General features: G+C 41.3%; 1 protein-coding gene and 1 long non-coding RNA gene across 4 annotated transcripts; one reads left to right on the top strand and one right to left on the bottom strand.

Moving 5' to 3' along the window:
- Nucleotides 1-359: 359 nt before the first annotated feature.
- LOC129739696 (peptidyl-prolyl cis-trans isomerase G) lies at nucleotides 360-4,834 on the top strand. 3 transcript variants are annotated; one of them, XM_055731196.1, is made up of 11 exons: nucleotides 360-564; nucleotides 637-857; nucleotides 1,258-1,363; nucleotides 1,433-1,520; nucleotides 2,093-2,122; nucleotides 2,188-2,327; nucleotides 2,557-2,683; nucleotides 2,808-2,901; nucleotides 2,966-3,169; nucleotides 3,232-3,508; nucleotides 3,581-4,719. In XM_055731196.1, the coding sequence occupies exons 2-11, from the start codon at nucleotides 648-650 to the stop codon at nucleotides 4,600-4,602; spliced, it is 2,298 nt and encodes a 765-aa protein (XP_055587171.1). In that variant the 5' UTR covers nucleotides 360-564; nucleotides 637-647; the 3' UTR covers nucleotides 4,603-4,719. The 3 variants fall into 3 exon arrangements, with proteins under 3 accessions (XP_055587171.1, XP_055587170.1, XP_055587169.1); XM_055731195.1 differs by having other exon boundaries at nucleotides 361-564; nucleotides 3,232-4,629; nucleotides 4,700-4,834; XM_055731194.1 differs by having other exon boundaries at nucleotides 361-564; nucleotides 3,232-4,719.
- A 7,044-nt stretch (nucleotides 4,835-11,878) lies between these two features.
- On the bottom strand, nucleotides 11,879-13,423 carry LOC129740388 (uncharacterized). Its single transcript, XR_008736223.1, has 5 exons — nucleotides 12,962-13,423; nucleotides 12,542-12,643; nucleotides 12,399-12,468; nucleotides 12,098-12,333; nucleotides 11,879-12,041 (listed from the first exon to the last, which is right to left on the bottom strand). It is a non-coding gene; the product is annotated as an uncharacterized LOC129740388 (long non-coding RNA).
- Nucleotides 13,424-16,848: the final 3,425 nt, after the last annotated feature.

Raw genomic sequence — 16,848 nt, 5'->3', positions numbered from 1 at the left:
TCTGATTGTTGTTTTGATCGTTTTTTCGGGTCAGAACCAAACAACCATATTTATGTTCATGTAGACTCGTAAAATAACTGATAAATCTATATTTTGTTCTCCGTGTACTCTTAAATTGAAAATTATGAATTCTATGAATTCCAATGTGCATTCACGGTATCGAGGACGATAATATTCATTGTGTAAACAGTACAATTTATGGTCTGTGAAAACGGAATCCATGTTTTTTTCACGGTGCTATCCTATTTGGGAAATAAAAAAAATTAAATAAATAATATTAAGATTTTTCCACTGTGCAGTCTTTGCTTTATAATTAGAAACAATTGGTATTTCTCGATTAACAGTGTATCTGACGTGACAAAAACGTCAATATTTTTCCATTTTGCGGTACTCGACGTGTTTACTTTGTTATCAGTGGAAGCATTCGAAATTCAGCGGATAATTTCGTGCAAAATAGACATATCTAGTTTCTAAATAGGTGCTACCATTCACAGCGCTTGTTGGTGTCTATAAAAAACTAGATTGTATGCTCTAATCTGCTCGTTTTTTGCGGTTTTAGGGGTGGTAGGTTCTCAAGCATTAATTTGGTCAAGACGCCATTTTAATTGTTTTTTTTATCACCATCTTCCTCAACAGGAATATCAAAAATGACAGTAGATTCGGAAAGTGGCAAGGAAGCTGCCGGCGGGAACAAAATCCGGTGTTTCTTCGATGTGTCCCTTGGTGGTCTACCTGCCGGACGGATAGTGTTTGAACTACAGCCGGATGTAGCTCCAAAAACTTGTGAAAATTTTCGAGCCCTGTGTACCGGTGAGAAGGGCATTGGAGAGAAAACCGGCAAACCGCTGCATTATAAGGTAGAGATTTCTTTTTTTTTTGTATTTGCTTGTCCCCCCATGGGCACGGCTGAAGTAGAGATTTCAAACAGTTTTAATATTAAAAATGTATCCCATATGTTACACTATTTAAGCTATAGAAAAAACAACGTTTGTTGGCATACATTCCTTAGAGGTCGATTGTGTTTGTCCATTGACAATTTTCTTTCTCAACGGATTCATTTCATGCAGTTGAGTGTTAACACAATTCTAACTTATGATGCAATCCGACGCAAGGTTAACCTGTTTTCATGAAAGATTATTACCAAAAATGCTTATCCAATAGTCTCCTTTGAAGTGTTATTCTTTTTTGTTCAATCGACGGCAGTTGATGTTTATAGTTGCCCTGAATTTTCTGTATATCTTTGTCTTTTCTCTACAGGGCATAATTTTCCATCGAGTCGTTAAAGATTTCATGATACAATCTGGCGATTTTTCAAATGGTAACGGAACCGGAGGAGAATCGATTTATGGGGGAACTTTTGATGGTGAGTCACTTTGAATGTGCATTATTCCGAACACAGTCTTATTGATTTTGTTTTTCCCCACACATGTAGATGAAAATTTCATTTCCAAGCACGATAAACCATTTCTTCTTTCCATGGCAAATCGTGGAAAAAATACAAATGGTTCTCAATTTTTCATGTAAGTTCAAAACTACTGATGTGACTCGATTCGCTTTTCCTAAATGAACAAAGAATTTCGAGTGAGACGAGTCATTGAAGATTTATAACACTAACCGATTAACGTTTCAGCCAAAAGTTTAATCGTCTAGCTTTAAGACCTTAATTAAAATGTACAAATTTTGTACCTTATTTGTGTTGTTGTGTAGAATATGAGAAATCGATCAGAAAGAGCTCTTCATTGGTACACATCGGCTCGTAACCTTCTGAGTTTGGGCTTCTAGCGGCTCTTGATTGCGTATCCCAGTAAGCAGCTGTACGAAAGACGACAAAGAAGGAATATGGAACGCTGTTAATCCTATTGTAGGTATTGGGGCCACCAGATTTAAGACAGAAATGTCATGACTTGTGAGCTCAATAACCTAACTATCAATCCACCTTTGGATGTTTCTGCATCCACAGGGAAAAACCGGCCCGAGGAAACCATGAGCACCCTTTTTACATCTAGCATAACAGCTCTGATCGCTCCTAACTTGTCTACCAAGAAAAAGCAATCAATAGTTTTGTTCTCTGTTCTTTCTTTTTCCATTATAGTACAACGCAACCTGCACCTCATCTTGATAAGTAAGTATAAACTTCTATTCTTTTCACTTTTTTCATAGTGTTCATTGCATCTCTTGCGCTTTCAGCGTACATGTTGTTTTTGGACACGTTGTATCGGGGCACGATTTAGTGCGTCAACTAGAACAACTACCAGTGGATCGTAATCATCGTCCCCTTCAGGACGCTGTCGTTACCAACTGCGGTGAGTTGGTAAGACAGATCAAAGGTAAGAGCAATTATCCAGCATGCACGCACATTCTACACATATTTAGATATTGGAATACGTGTTTTAACAAAACCTTAATTTTCTTCAAATCATAATTGCACCTGATTTCAAAAATGTTCTCAATTCTTGCCTGTTTAAATTATGAACAGTTTTTTGAGAGAAAAAAAACTCGTATAGTTGGAAAAACATAAAACACGATGGTCGTAACTCATATTTTTACAATCCACAGAGAGAAAAGAGAGAAAGAAAAAAAAATCTAAATCCAGCTCTAGCGATGAATCCGACGGGGAAGGTTCTAAAAAACGAAAAAAGGATAAGAAAAAGAAAAAGGAAAAAAAATCAAAAGGCGATAAAAGGTAAGTTACACTGTTTTCTTTAATCATTTGGTTTCTAAATACGCGAATGGCACAAGGATGGTAAAGTGTCATTAATAAAACCTACGAAAAACAATTGGTTTTCAACTCTGCCTTCCCTTCGTAGCCCGGATCCCAATATGGAAGAAGGTGAGCTTTCCGATGATGATACACACCCAATGACGACCGTAACGAAAATTGACCCTAGTGAAATTCCAGAAGTATGATTTTTTTTATTATGTTTGTTCATCTCACCATACTAAATTATGTGGTTATTTTTAACAGATTTCCAACAATTTTCTTATGCGCGGCGATGGTAAAAAACGTCCTGACAGGAAAAGCGATAGCGAAGGCGAGCAAGAAGACCGTGGACGTAACAGGAAACGGGATAAGGATCGAGGAGGACGGGACCAGCGGGGCTTTGGGTGGTCTAAAAAACGTGTACCAATTTCAAAAAGTGGTCGAGCAATCAAGGGTCGGGGAAACTTTGTAAGTTTGTTATGATTTTTCGAATTACGAAATTTTTTTAACCCATTCTTTAACAATTCTAGCGCTATCGTACACCATCACGTTCGAGATCTCGTTCGAGAAGCTTCACACCTATTCATTGGCGGTTGGCCCAAAAACGCACAGTAAAAATGACAGATTTGGAAAAAATTCAGGACGAAACCCGACACCGCGAAGTAGAAATCAAAAGGCGTGAAGTTGAACGCAAAAAAAGGCATGAAGAAATGGCCAAAGGATCAGCGAAAAAATCGTTCTTTGAACTGCACCAAGAGAAAGATCATCCCACCGGAGGAGAAAATGATGATGTTAATTCAGAACACGGTAAGCGAACTGATCTCAACAAACCTATTGACATGAATGCCCTAGACTATGAACATCCAACTAATGCTTCAGACGGTGAGGATGGCGATCCCCGAAATGATACGATAGCTAAAGCGTTTGGATTAGATCCCAAGAAAAAACGAGAAGACGAAGAAGGTAATAATTTGCGCGAGTCAAAGAAACTTGACAGAACCAACACAGATCGAAAGCGAGAAGATCGCAAGATGCGGGAATCAAGAAGTCGATCCGGTGACAATAGGAAACACGTTTCACGAAGTCGCTCGAGAGAAAGACGCAGAAGCTATCGCGAACGTTCTCCTGTGCCATTCCGCGGGGGAGGTAACAGGCGGCAATTCGGTCGGTGGATCCAACGTCGTGGATTTTTCTCCCCACGCGGTAGAAGAGGTGGCGGACGTTTTGAGCGTAGCAGACGTTCGCGAAGCTACGATCGCCGTAGGTCACCGGCTAGGCACCGGAGAAATCGCTCTAGATCTCGTAGCTCGCGCTCGCGTGATCGACGTAGTCGTAGTCGTTCAAGCTCACGACGTCGAAGCGGTCGCAACCGAAGACGAAGCACTGATTCTCGCTCAAGATCGCGATCAAGCAAATCCACCAGTCCTAAGCAACAGCGTCAAAAATCTACTGAACCATCCAACAGATCATTGGGAAAAAAGGAGACGTTGGAAGAGGAGAAAGCTCGGTTGCAGAAAGAAAAAATGCTCAAACGAGCGGAGACATTACTTTTGCTAAAAAATCACATGGAAAAAGAAATTGAAGAACAGCGTAAAGCGCGCGAAAAACAGAAACTGGCAGAGGAGCAAGAACAGAAAGAGATTGCCAACTTGGAAAAGCTTAAAAAGGAAACCATAGAGCAATTGCAAGCTCACGATACCATCAAACTGGTAGCTGCTGTAGTCTCTTCAGTCAAATCCGGTAGTACTGGTGGTGGTAGCGGTGCTAATAAAAAGAAACAACACCGTCGAAGCAAATCTTCAAGTTCGTCATCTTCATCAAGCGGCGATCGTTCACGAAAGAAGAAGCGTGATAAAAAGAAAAAAAGCCGACGCAACTCGTCGTCTTCGTCATCGGATTAAATGTTCAGAACTGACTTAAAATGCCAGGTACAATTTACTTCCTTCACTTTTCACTTCCCCATTAATTTGACTAGGCGTCCAATGTATTGATTTTCAGATGACCGGCTGAAATAAAAATGGAATACTACGGTTTTCCCCAAAATTTTATCCGTTTAAGGAGTCTAGTTTGAAGAAACCCGTTCGTCTAAAGTATTTATGTTTATCTTTTCATTTATTTTTGCCTATATTTGTTGAAGTTAGTAGAACCATTGTTTATCATGCACTTAAAGTTTGCTACCATTTTGGTTAAATTTTGAAATGAGCTTCGGGCAGGTGCAGGTGCAGGTGTTTGAAATATAAATCAGGACAATTTTGAAAAAAGTCTGTGTAAGTCTGTGCACAAGCGATGACTTCAAATTTGGACCCAAATAGTACCGTATTTGTTTATCCCGAGTGTTGCACTGGTGCTCCACTAGATGCTGTAAAACTGTTTATTTATTCGGCCAGTGTTGCACTGGTTTTGACCTGGTGTTGCACTGCCATCGGACGGTAGTGCCCCGAAAATTTTGTCAGTATTGCGAGAGAGTGTGTGAGTGAGTGAGGTAGCAATACACTGGCGACGATTTGTGTTTGTTTTTACCGGGTACGGTGGAACACTGAACGAGGGGAGAAAACAAATACGGTATAGGGTTTAGCGCTGCGTGTGAGTTGGGGTTGTGTTGCGTGTTCGGTAGTTAACGAGTTTTACTTTCACAAGTTTTTTTTTATGAAAAGTAAATAATTTGACTAGGTTAGTAGGTAGGGGCCGTAATTTTCTAATTTGAAGGAAAATCATGAATTTAGGTTTCTGCCTCTTTCCGCGGTTTTCACATCAGCAGTTTAGTGTTTGGCGGTATGCTATTTTTGTTAGGACGTAGTAAGCAGCGACTCCTATGGTGCGAAGCATAGTTACGAATGTATCCTTAGTTACCTAGTTTGTTAGGAAAATAAAACTTTTCAATCTTTGACGAGCATTCAACCAAGTTGGTTCAGCTGTGTTTCACTCTGCTCAATTGGTTATGAGCCCAGCTGAATAATTGAAGCCCGGAAGATTCTGCAAGCAGTTTTCAAGAAGTCATGGTTCTGGAAAGAGATTCCCCCAGCGGTCCAGCAGCACAAGGCGGTGCTAGCGGAGTGAGCGGTCGAAATCCTTCGCAAATCAACAGCGGATTTGGCGATGGTTCGAATGGTGCACAAGCGCACGCAGGCGGAAACGTTCGAGTTCTCGGACAAGTCAGTCTCCCGGCGCTGGAGAAACTTAAAGGTCGCGAGAATTACTCAACGTGGGCGTTCGGCATGAAAATGATATTAATTCGAGAAGGCACGTGGTACGCTGCTTGTCCCGGAGAAGGTCAACATGTCGACGAGGAGTTGAGCTTGAGGGCACTCGCTACAATTTGCCTGAGTTTGGAATCGATGAACTACAGCCTAGTTCAGGACGCACGAACGGCACAGGAAGCTTGGGAGAAGCTACGAAGAGCTTTTCAGGACGACGGTCTGACGAGGAAAATCGGTCTGCTGCGGAAATTGACATCGATACGGCTGGAGGAATGCGGAAGCGTGGAATCATATGTCGATAGTTTGATGTCCACTGTCCATAAGCTCGCCGGGATTGGATTCCGAGTAGACGATTCGTGGCTGGCGGCGTTGCTGTTGATGGGACTCCCTGCGAATTATGAGCCGATGATCATGGGATTGGAGGCTTCGGGAGCAGCACTGACGGCGGATGCGGTAAAGACTAAGATACTTCAAGACGTTAAAATTCAAACAGTATCGAAGTCGAGTGGTGCTGATGGCGCGCTTCATAGCGCACAAAAATCAAAGCGGCGTGGCAGCAAGAATAACGGCAAAAAGGACGGCGGTTGTTTCATCTGCGGAAAACCTGGTCACTATACGGCGAAATGTCCCCAGAAGACGGCGAACAACAAGGCAATGTGCAGCGTGTTTTCGATTGGCAACGTTGTTGAGTCCGAGTGGTACTTTGACTCAGGAGCGACAGCACACATGGCGCGTTCGACTGACGGTTTTGTGAAGCAGCAAGTTCTTTCTCACACGGTCGGAACAGCGAACAACGGTTAGATGACGTCTGTGTCCAAAGGTTTCGTCAAGCTGGAAGTCAACGAAGGTCCTATCGAGGTTCAAGAGGTGTTGCAGATTCCTGAACTAGCAGCAAATCTACTGTAGGTGAGCAAAATATGCCAGAAACGATTGACGGTTTTGTTCGACGCAAAAGGCTGTAAGGTTCGCGAGAAGAGTGGCAACATTATAGCTTCTGGAACTCATCAAGAAGGGCTATATCGACTCAATCGCAAGATGGATGGTTCGTTGCTGACGGTAAGCGCAGAAATGTGGCACAAACGCTTAGGTCATCTCGGTCAGCAGAATATGACGAAACTGCAATCGATGGTCGACGGTTTGAAATGGTCCGGAACGATACCCGAATGTGTGGCATGCATCGAAGGGAAGCATGCACGAAATCCGTTTCCTTCAAGTGGTTCCAAGGCGAAAGGTTTGCTGGATCTGGTGCACTCAGACTTGTGTGGCCCGATCGAAGTCCCGTCGCTTGGTGGAAGTCGTTATGTCATCACTTTCATAGACGACGCCAGTAGGAAGGTGTTCCTGTATTTCTTGGGAAAGAAAAGCGAGGTAAAGGATGTCTACGAACGGTTCAAGGCCAGGGTCGAGCGGCAAACTGGACGAAAACTGAAGGTGTTGAGAACTGACAACGGAACCGAGTACGTCAACGAAGAGATGCGGAAAAGTTTCGAGAAGGACGGAGTACAGCACCAGAAAACCTGCCCATACACTCCGCAACAAAATGGGTTGGCGGAGAGGATGAATCGCACTCTTCTGGAAAAGGCCCTTGCGATGCTGAACGATTCTAAATTGCCGAAGCAGTTTTGGGCTGAAGCGATTTTGACAGCAGCCTATATCACGAACCGGTGTCCATCAAGAGCGTTGGAGAACATCACACCCGAGGAAGCATGGTCCGGAAAACGCCCGAACTTGCATCATCTAAAGGTCTTTGGTTCACGTGCGATGGCGCATGTGGTGAAGCAGAAACGCAAGAAGCTGGATCCGAAGTCCCAGGCATGCATTTTCGTTGGGTATGCCGAAGATTCCAAGGCATACAGGTTGTACGATCCGGTCCGCAACGAAGTGTTCATCAGCCGTGATGTCATCTTGGTCGAAGAGGGAAAGCCGACAGCTTTGGTCAATTTTTCAAGCCCAGATCCTGTCAATTTCATAGAATTGACAACGATGCAGATGGAAGAATCTGTTACCCAATCCGAGGATGCTGACTCTGCGCTCCCACCGCAACTTAGTAGACCGGCTGATCAGCAGCTAGAGTTTAGGCGCAGCGGTCGGGAGTATTCCGATTATGTTACTTTTACGCCTTTTACTGTCCTGGATAATTCCCCCCAGACATCCTTGGTTGCTACTGACGATCCCGTGAGTTACGCTGAAGCCCTGGCGAGGCCGGACCGAGGCCAATGGTTGGCCGCCATGCGAGAGGAGATTCGATCTTTGGAGGAGAATCAAACCTGTGTAGTTAGCTGATTTGCCGGAAGACCGAAAACCGATACGCAACAAGTGGGTGTTCAGGACCAAACGAGATGCTGACGGACGAATCGACAAGTACAAGGCGCGTCTTGTCGTGAAGGGGTGTTCGCAACGTCCAGGATCGACTACGACGAGGTCTATTCACCGGTGGCCGGTATTCGACGATTCGATATCTGTTGGCGCTTGCAGTGGAGCACGACTTGGATATCGAGCAAATGGATGCTGTGAGTGCGTATCTTCAAGGAAGTCTCGGAGATGAGGTCATCTTCATGGATCAGCCGGAAGGGTTCGGCGATACGAGCAATAAGGTCTGTTTGCTCAAGAAGGCGCTTTATGGTTTAAAGCAGTTCGGACGAGTGTGGAACGCACAATTTGATGGAGCACTGAAGGAGTTTGGCTTATCGCAATCGAAGGTGGACAATTGCCTGTACTACCAGCTGGCGTGTGGAAAAATGCTTTCCGTCACCGTTTACGTTGATGACTTTCTAATTTTTTCAAACGACCCGAGCCTGAAGAAGAAGCTGAAGGAATTTCTATGTCAGCGGTTCAAAATGAAGGATCTTGGAGAGGCCCAACTTTGTCTAGGATTGCGAATTTCCCGTGACCGAGCTGATGGTAAACTGTGGATCGATCAGGCTCAGTACGTAGAGAGCATCTTGCAGCGGTTCAACATGGGAAACTGCCACCCAGTTTCGGTTCCGATGGATCCAAGCACGAAGCTGGACAAGACGATGTGCCCGAGCACGAGGGACGAAATTCTGGAGATGAAGGAGGTTCCGTACGAGGAAGCAATTGGTTGCCTGACGTATTTGGCTCAAGCAACGAGGCCGGATATTAAATTCGCCGTGAATCAGGTCAGCCAATTCTGCAGTAACCCTGGTCGCCAACACTGGGAAGCTGTGAAGAAGATATTCAAGTATCTGAAGGGAACCGTTTCCAACCGTATCGAGTACAGCCGAGCAGGAGGTCATCTAGTTGGATACTCAGATGCGGATTGGGGAGGAGATCCTGATAGCCGGAAATCGACAACTGGCTATGTTTTCACCATGATGGGAGGAGCTGTGTCATGGAACGTGAAGCGGCAAGCAACTGTTGCGTTGTCTTCATGCGAGGCGGAGTATCTTGCGCTGTCCAAAACCATCCAAGAGGCTCTTTGGTGGCGCCATCTACTGTTGCAGATTTTTGGAGAACGAGTCATCCCGATACGATGTGACAATCAATCCGCCATCTGTATCGCAAGGAACCAAGGGTACCATCCGAGGACGAAACATGTGGACATCCGGTATCACTTCGTGAAAGATGCACTGAAAGAAGGCGTTGTTGATCTGTCTTACATCAACACAAAAGATCAACCAGCAGACGGTTTCACCAAGGCGTTAATGAGTCTGAAGCATGAAGCATTCAAGAACTTGGTAGGACTCGTAGCTTAGGGAGGAGTGTTAGGACGTAGTAAGCAGCGGTGGTGCGAAGCATAGTTACGAATTTATCCTTAGTTACCTAGTTTGTTAGGAAAATAAAACTTTTCAATCTTTGACGAGCATTCAACCAAGTTGGTTCAGCTGTGTTTCACTCTGCTCAATTATTTTGGTGGTTTACCATTTGCCAAATAAAACCTAAAACGCAGCATGCCTATTGGATGTTTGGTCGATTTGGCGGTTTATCATTTGGCTAATGGCCTTATTTGGCGGTGTTATTTTTTGCGGTATGAGGCTTTTCGCCGTTCGTCTTTTTGGCAGTATGCTACATTACGCGTTAAGATATTTGCTCAGAAATATACTAAGCAAATGTTGTATCCAAATGACTTTTTTTTGGTTTCGTAAAGCTTAGGATCTAATTCAAACGCGCAGCTTGAGGAAACGTCCTCTTAGTCCTGGTCTATATTTTTGAGACGGCCCCTTTTTTTCGAAGATCTAAGAAGGCCCCATGTATCTAGGTTTACCCAAAGCTAGGGACAATCCCCTAGCCCGGTCCGCAACGCGAAGCGTAAGGACCATTCTTCACCCTAGTTCGAACGAGGAGCGTGAGGAGGCAGCCTCTTAGCTCTAATCTTTGTTTCTATGACGGTCCCGTTTTTTAGGTTCACTGAAAAATTTAGGGAGGCCCCTTGTTTCTAGATTTTTCCAAAGCTAGGGAGAATTCCCTGCAGCCAAACAGCATTCTAGTTCGAGCGCGCAGCGTGAGGAGGCGGCCTCTTAGTTCTGATCTATGTTTCTGAGACGGCACCGTTTTTCTAAGTTTACTCAAAGATCTAGGAAAGCCCTGTGTATCAAGGTTTACCCAAAGATGCCTAAAATAAATCTAAATCTAATCCCCTAGCCCGCAACGCGACGCGTAAGGACCACACGCGCTAGTTCGAGTGCGCTGCGTGAGAAGGCCGCCTTTTGACTCTGATCTATTTTTCTAAGACATTCCCGTTTTTCTAGGTTTACTCAAAGATTTAGGATGGCCCCGTGTTTCTAGGTTTACCCAAAGCTTGGGACGATCCTCGTAATTCTGATCGATGTTTCTAGGTCGTTCTTCTGAACATTTTAAACAAACCGCGTAATGGCACAATTTCCCATTATCCATACCGCCTATAGACTTATTCACACATTGGAAACTGCCTAGTGTTACGCGTTACTGCCTAAATGAATTCCGCGAAATGGTTTACCGGAAGCTGTGATACAATCGAGTTTAGGATCAAAATCAGAATATTACAAAAAAAAAACTTTGTTTTTCTAATAGGAAGCTAATAAACATGTGAAATTGAAATAACCGTGGACGCGGCTGGGGGCTAATTTATTTCTGCACCTGTATATAAATTATTATAATTTTATTTGAGAAACTTTATGAGTCATAACTTATGACATTCGTGTTTTAATGTTATAGAGTCAACAAAGTTTCGTAAATATTGTATTATTTGAGAAGTCTAGAAAAGATGTTTCTCTTGATTCTTTTTTTTCTAATTTTGTTCTTTTATTTTGTGTTCCTTTCGAGCCTTAGAACCGTGAAAATAATATTGCGACCGCGTGTTTGATTCTCTAGAGACTGAATCCATGGATGTCGTGAACTACACACTATTAAATTTTTGGTGTAAATTTATGTCAAAAAGGATGCACAAAAAAGAAGCATCACTTTTGACATAAAATTTCACTGGAAAATACAGAAACGCTCGAAGACATAAAATTTCCGGCTATAATTGAATAGCACATTCGACATAATATTACATCATCAATGATTTAAATTTACGTCAAGTAGGACGCACAAAAGCGTAGCATCATTTATGACATAAATTTGGATCATTGATGATATAATATTGCATCGTACATTCTAATATTTGAATAATTCTACTAAATCAAAGCAATCGAAAATTTGCTTTTAATTTAACCACAGTACAAGAAAAGTTCAGATATCGGCATTTCGATATATGACGGAATTTTTGGTGCTAGTTAAATATTACACGTCTGTAAAATTTAAAAACCTGTAATATTAATCTGCCATGAAAGACTCCGTCATTTATGACGCTTCTTTTTTATTACATAATATGTGATGTAATTTTATAGTTTTTTCTCTTTTGGGTGCTTTTTTGTTTAATCATTTTTATCAATTTCAGGGAATGGTTTTAAAGATTTTTGCGGATATGCAGTAATTCATTGAAGACACTATAATATATGCACATACAAAATAATTTTTATTACACTAAAAAATTGTCTTCTTCAATGCCTTAGAGGATGTTTAATGTTGGAATACAGAACAAACCAGTTGGCACCAGAAATTCCAGTCAAGGTTTTTTATTGAACCGGGTATCGAACTCCGTTTTTCGATTGGTCTTCCGGAATTATCAGCTAGTCGATCTATGTTCAAGGCCAGTGGGATTCCTAAAATGAAAAATGGAAAACTTTATGACATGCAAGGCACTCTAAAAAAATCTTACCTTTTCCAGGGTACAGAACAAGGTTTTGTGTACTGCTTTCATCAAGTTTATACTGCAGGATTTCTGGCAAGGAATTCACTAAGGCAAACTCTGAGAGTAGTGGCACGTTTGGTCTCTGAGTAGCCAACTTAGGCCGAAATGCCCCATTTCGTGGCAAACCCGGTCCACCAGCTGTCTTCGTAGTTCACGCTAGCATATAGCAGATCCCGGTACCTTTTAGTCTAAGAATAATCCAGCTGTTTAATGAAAATATCCATAAATCATTTTATGCAACGTTGTTAGATAATCAAGATTATTTTACCTTACTCGAAATGGCCCGTCCCAGCTGGTGTTGTTTCAGACTTCACGCAATAAGACCGGAACGATGAAATCTAAGGAAAATAAACATTTTCTTTCAAATTGCAATGCGATTTTCGAAGGTATAAAATAAAAATTTCGACCTACCAAAACAAAAAACGAAAATTTGAGCTGCTGTCAAACTCCGCGGCAGAGCCGCTGTTCTTAAATTCTAGAAAACCGCTGAAAATAGCACACGGAAGTGCTAACCTTGAAAGAAAACGAGCAAATAAATGAATATGTAAATATATCGAAAGAAAATGAAACAAGTTATAATAATATATTCGCAATGTGTAATATTAAAACAAACTCAATTTCAGTGCTGTTTTGATTACATCATTTTTTAATTTACATTGAAAAATCGCTTTCAATGTTTTGTGATTAATGCATTTTAATTTCAGTGTAGATGATTTCAAGGATTGAATTTGAATTTGGAGTAATTTTCAATCACTTATTGAATGTACATTAAAATTAATATTACGTTTTATATATCATTCTAAATCGTGATGGAATTTTCGACATATTTACCTTATTACCCAAAGCTGTTATCCACGTTATCAAGAGCGCAAGAGGGAATCGCCTTTTTCACCCGAAAGAACACTTTCTGGCTTTAATTTCCCGTGACAATACGCACCAAAATAGAATGCACTTGCTTTTAATTTGTTTTGTTTCTGTTTCTTCGCAGGGTTGCCAAATTGTAACCGCGCACATAATTTTACATCTTCTTAAATTTAAATTTAGGTCATTTTTATAAGTTTATATTCAATATGATTGAAAAATACATCTTTCATGAATTAGATCATGATACAGTTAAGTCTTTCGAAAATTATGGCCCGTAAGCTTGGGTGTTTGTTAAGTTTAGATTGAAAACGATGTGAAATTAAATCAATTCCTAATTAGGGCGAAACATAATTGGGTCTTCAAGCGTTTCTGTCTCGAGTAATTTTATAAATTTTTTGGTGTGTACCTTCAAAAAGTGCACCCAAACAGCTGGCAGAATCGGTTAAGATCAGAAAACGATTATTCCTGTTGGTTTCTTGGACAACAACATTTAGTGCGTACGCTTCTGCTGAGAAAATACTACATTCGCCGGGTAGTGTACAGCTTGTTTGTAGATGTAGATTATGTAGATTATATAGATTCCTGCTCCGCTTTCGTTCGCGTTCTTTGAACCACCTGTATTGAGCTGTATTTATGTGTCCCGAATATTTTGCAATGAATTCATGGAATTTCGGAAGCACGATTGAGCGATTACCGCCGGCTTTTATAGCATAAAACCATGAGTGATCTGTTAGCCTTGTGACTGGATAGATGTTGAGTACAGTTGCGTTGGCTACTAGTTGAAAGATGCGCCTGGATCTCTCTATAATTGATGAGCATTATAGACACTATAATTTCATATAGTCTGGCAAAGCGGATGATGGGAGCCAATCGAACTGTCACTTGCGGAGCCAATCGAGCAAACTTTCTGAAATATTGGATAACCATGGTAGAAGTATTGTAATTCTGAAAGATTTTAAAAAACTTAATGCTTAACATTTGCTAAAGTTATTCCACGCATTCTAAAATCATTTTTTTTCTCCTCAACAGACTATTGAGTTTGTTTTAAAAATGAAAAGAAAGCTAGAGAATAAGTAGAGTAATTGAGTTAATTGTAATTATAAATATAATTTCCGCAATTTATTTTTGTCATTCTTATTCTAAAAAATAATTAAACAACGGTAAGGGATAAGAAGGATAAGTGTATTTTTTTTATTTTAAGGTGTTATTAAATGGCCATTGATTTGCTGTCTTTTCGTTTTTCCCGTGGAATTTGGACACGAGCAATACGCAGACGAAACAAAACGTATTTTGCTAGTATTTTTGTTCGGATTGAATGACAATTAGGCATGTGAACTGCAGGAACGGTAGACATTAAATTTCTAAGATGTTTGTCAACTTCAACATTGACGGCTTTCAGTTGTTCGACATTTTTTTTAAAAATTTCTTCAAGCTCTACGAAATAATTAAAAGTTTCGATATTCACGTACGTCAAAGCTGCACCAGTATAGTCTTTTGCCTTTGTAAAAGCCGCAACATCATCCGCTGGAATGTCGGACGCTAAACAACTGCTAAGGCAATCGGTACACACCTGAGAACGTTCTGCAATCTGGTTCAGAATCATGCCTGACAGGTAGTATATGACGTTGAACTCAGAATTTCTATTACACAAAGTGTTACATTCTCTGATAATATCCTCATCCTCATCCCTAATATCATCATCTTCATCTGGGGTAGCGTCTTCACAAATCCGCTGCTGATTTGAATTGTCTAGAGCAGAGTTATTTGTGAAGTCTGCCAACCAACTACTGTCATCCCAATCGTATGATGAATTACTGACGTCGTTCAGGTACTGGGAAACCGAAAGGAGCTTTAAACTGTCCTTTACCTGCAATGCATTTGGCCTCATTCGGCGGCTTCTAAGTTGTGAAAAGACATTTTCTAGAGGATCCTGGACCACTCTTCCACCTAAGAAAAAATCAAACCCTTGATGACGTAGAAAAGTCTCCTGCAGTCTTATTATGCTGTCTGTAGCCATCACAACAGCAGCTTGCCATGGTTTGATTTTCCCGTTTGATCCAACCTTGCAGTTGTGAACAATGTATTGAAACGTGTTCAGGGAAGTGATGGCTTTTGAATAGGCATCTGCATTCTTTAGACTGAACGCCAGCTGAGAGGACCGAGACGTCATGTATGTGAACCACGAAGCAATCTGGTCGATGAACAATGCAGTCGTAAGCAGATCTTTGTTGCCTGTCTCTTCGGCGAAGAACCTCAATGCAACAGCTACCGCATGATTTGCATATTTTGTCGAACTTTTCACTTTCATCTTCTCGAAGTTGGACATACTCTTCGAGAAATCGACGTCTTCCATTCGGAGGCCACATGCCATGCGAAGATCGCAATCCTTCTCGAATAAAACAAGCTGTCGCAAATGTCTTATATCGGCTACCGATGATGAAAGACCAAATGCTTCAACTGTTTGTTCGTCCAGGTATATCACAAGGTTTGCGATCCAGCCTTGGATCATGCTTTTAAATACGTGGATCGTATCCGGCATGATTTCAAGTTGGCGAGATGGATCAACAGGGTCATTCCAAAAACGTTTGTTGTTGCCTGAAAAAATTGAAAACCCATATTTTAAAATTAGGATTCTGACATAAATTGAAATAAAAAACCAAAATAAAAAAGAAATTACTTCCGCAATCGCTGACAACCGCATGCACACGCAGTCCAGCAGATTCTGATCTGCAGATGATTTGGAAGATGATTTCTTTTAGACATCCATGTTCAATGGAATCACCCGAAAAAAAATATGCAACAACTTGTTTCCATCTTCTTCGGAGCCCGGCCAACATGAACACCATGACATGATTGGCTAAACCAGAATGTCCAGGAAGTGTGTTTTCTCCGATAAACTTTTTCAGGTTGTTGCAAAAGTTTAATCCAGGTTGAATTGCCATCTCGTCGAAAACCAGGATACAGTTCTTATCCGCTTCTTCTATGTGGCATACTTTGTGAGAAAGTAGCTGGTAAACTTCTTCGAGTACACCACTGTCAAAATGAATTGATTGCAATCGATTCCTCAGCGTTCTTCCACTTGGGAGAAATCGCTTTTTGCTCTCGATTTCATATGCTGTTGAACCACATGAAAATCTACAGCGCAATCCTTCGATGATACTCGAGTCCGACCATTTTCTCAACCTTTTCAAGTTGCCGCTCATCAATCGGAATTGATCCGATCCTACTTTTGCGGAGATGTTTTCCAGCTTTCTTTTCAAGTTCAGCGTTTCTTCTTGGTACTCCTGGAGAGTTCTGAGAGAAAAAAAATTAGTAAGTACTTAGCGCACAAAAGAGTATAGACCGCGAAGAAATAAATTATATGATGCCTTAGAAATCTATGAAAATATACTTTGCTTAAATGAAAATTTCCGAAGAATCAATTAGACATACTTTCTGATGCCGGACAAGCTCCCCAACGGAGATATAATCCTTTTTCGACACCTATTCCCCTATATTTTTCAAATAATTCTGAATAAAAAGCTTGAAGCATCTGAAACAATGCTCAATCGATTCTTCAAAAATTTTCTCTTATGAAAAGTATGTGTTCATGCATATATTTTATTTCGTCTCGGTTTAAACACTCATTTGAATGTTTTTAAAATACCTTGAAGATTCTGTGCACCGATTGCAAGAGGCATGGGTCGCAAGCTGTTGTCCCACAGCTACACCTCCTAACCCTTCTGGGTGCAGAAACGCTTCATCCAGGAACTCAGCTTGAGTGTATTCGCAATCGGACTCAATCTGGACTAATTCCGATTGATGGGCTTCATTATAATCGGAAGGATTTGTTACATGCTGCGGTTTGATGTTTT

The sequence above is a fragment of the Uranotaenia lowii genome, chromosome 1, assembly GCF_029784155.1.
Source record: "Uranotaenia lowii strain MFRU-FL chromosome 1, ASM2978415v1, whole genome shotgun sequence".
NCBI lineage: Eukaryota > Metazoa > Arthropoda > Insecta > Diptera > Culicidae > Uranotaenia > Uranotaenia lowii.
The sequence above is the reverse complement of the archived record's forward strand: the minus strand, read 5'-3'. Positions and strand labels throughout refer to the sequence as shown.

Bases quoted from the DNA above. Each gene is read 5' to 3' on its own strand.
- LOC129739696 (XM_055731195.1), top strand. From the start codon at position 648: ATGACAGTAGATTCGGAAAGTGGCAAGGAAGCTGCCGGCGGGAACAAA. The intron at 858-1,257 runs GTAGAGATTTCT...TTTTCTCTACAG, and splicing joins GCAAACCGCTGCATTATAAG to GGCATAATTTTCCATCGAGT. The intron at 1,364-1,432 runs GTGAGTCACTTT...CCACACATGTAG, and splicing joins TTATGGGGGAACTTTTGATG to ATGAAAATTTCATTTCCAAG.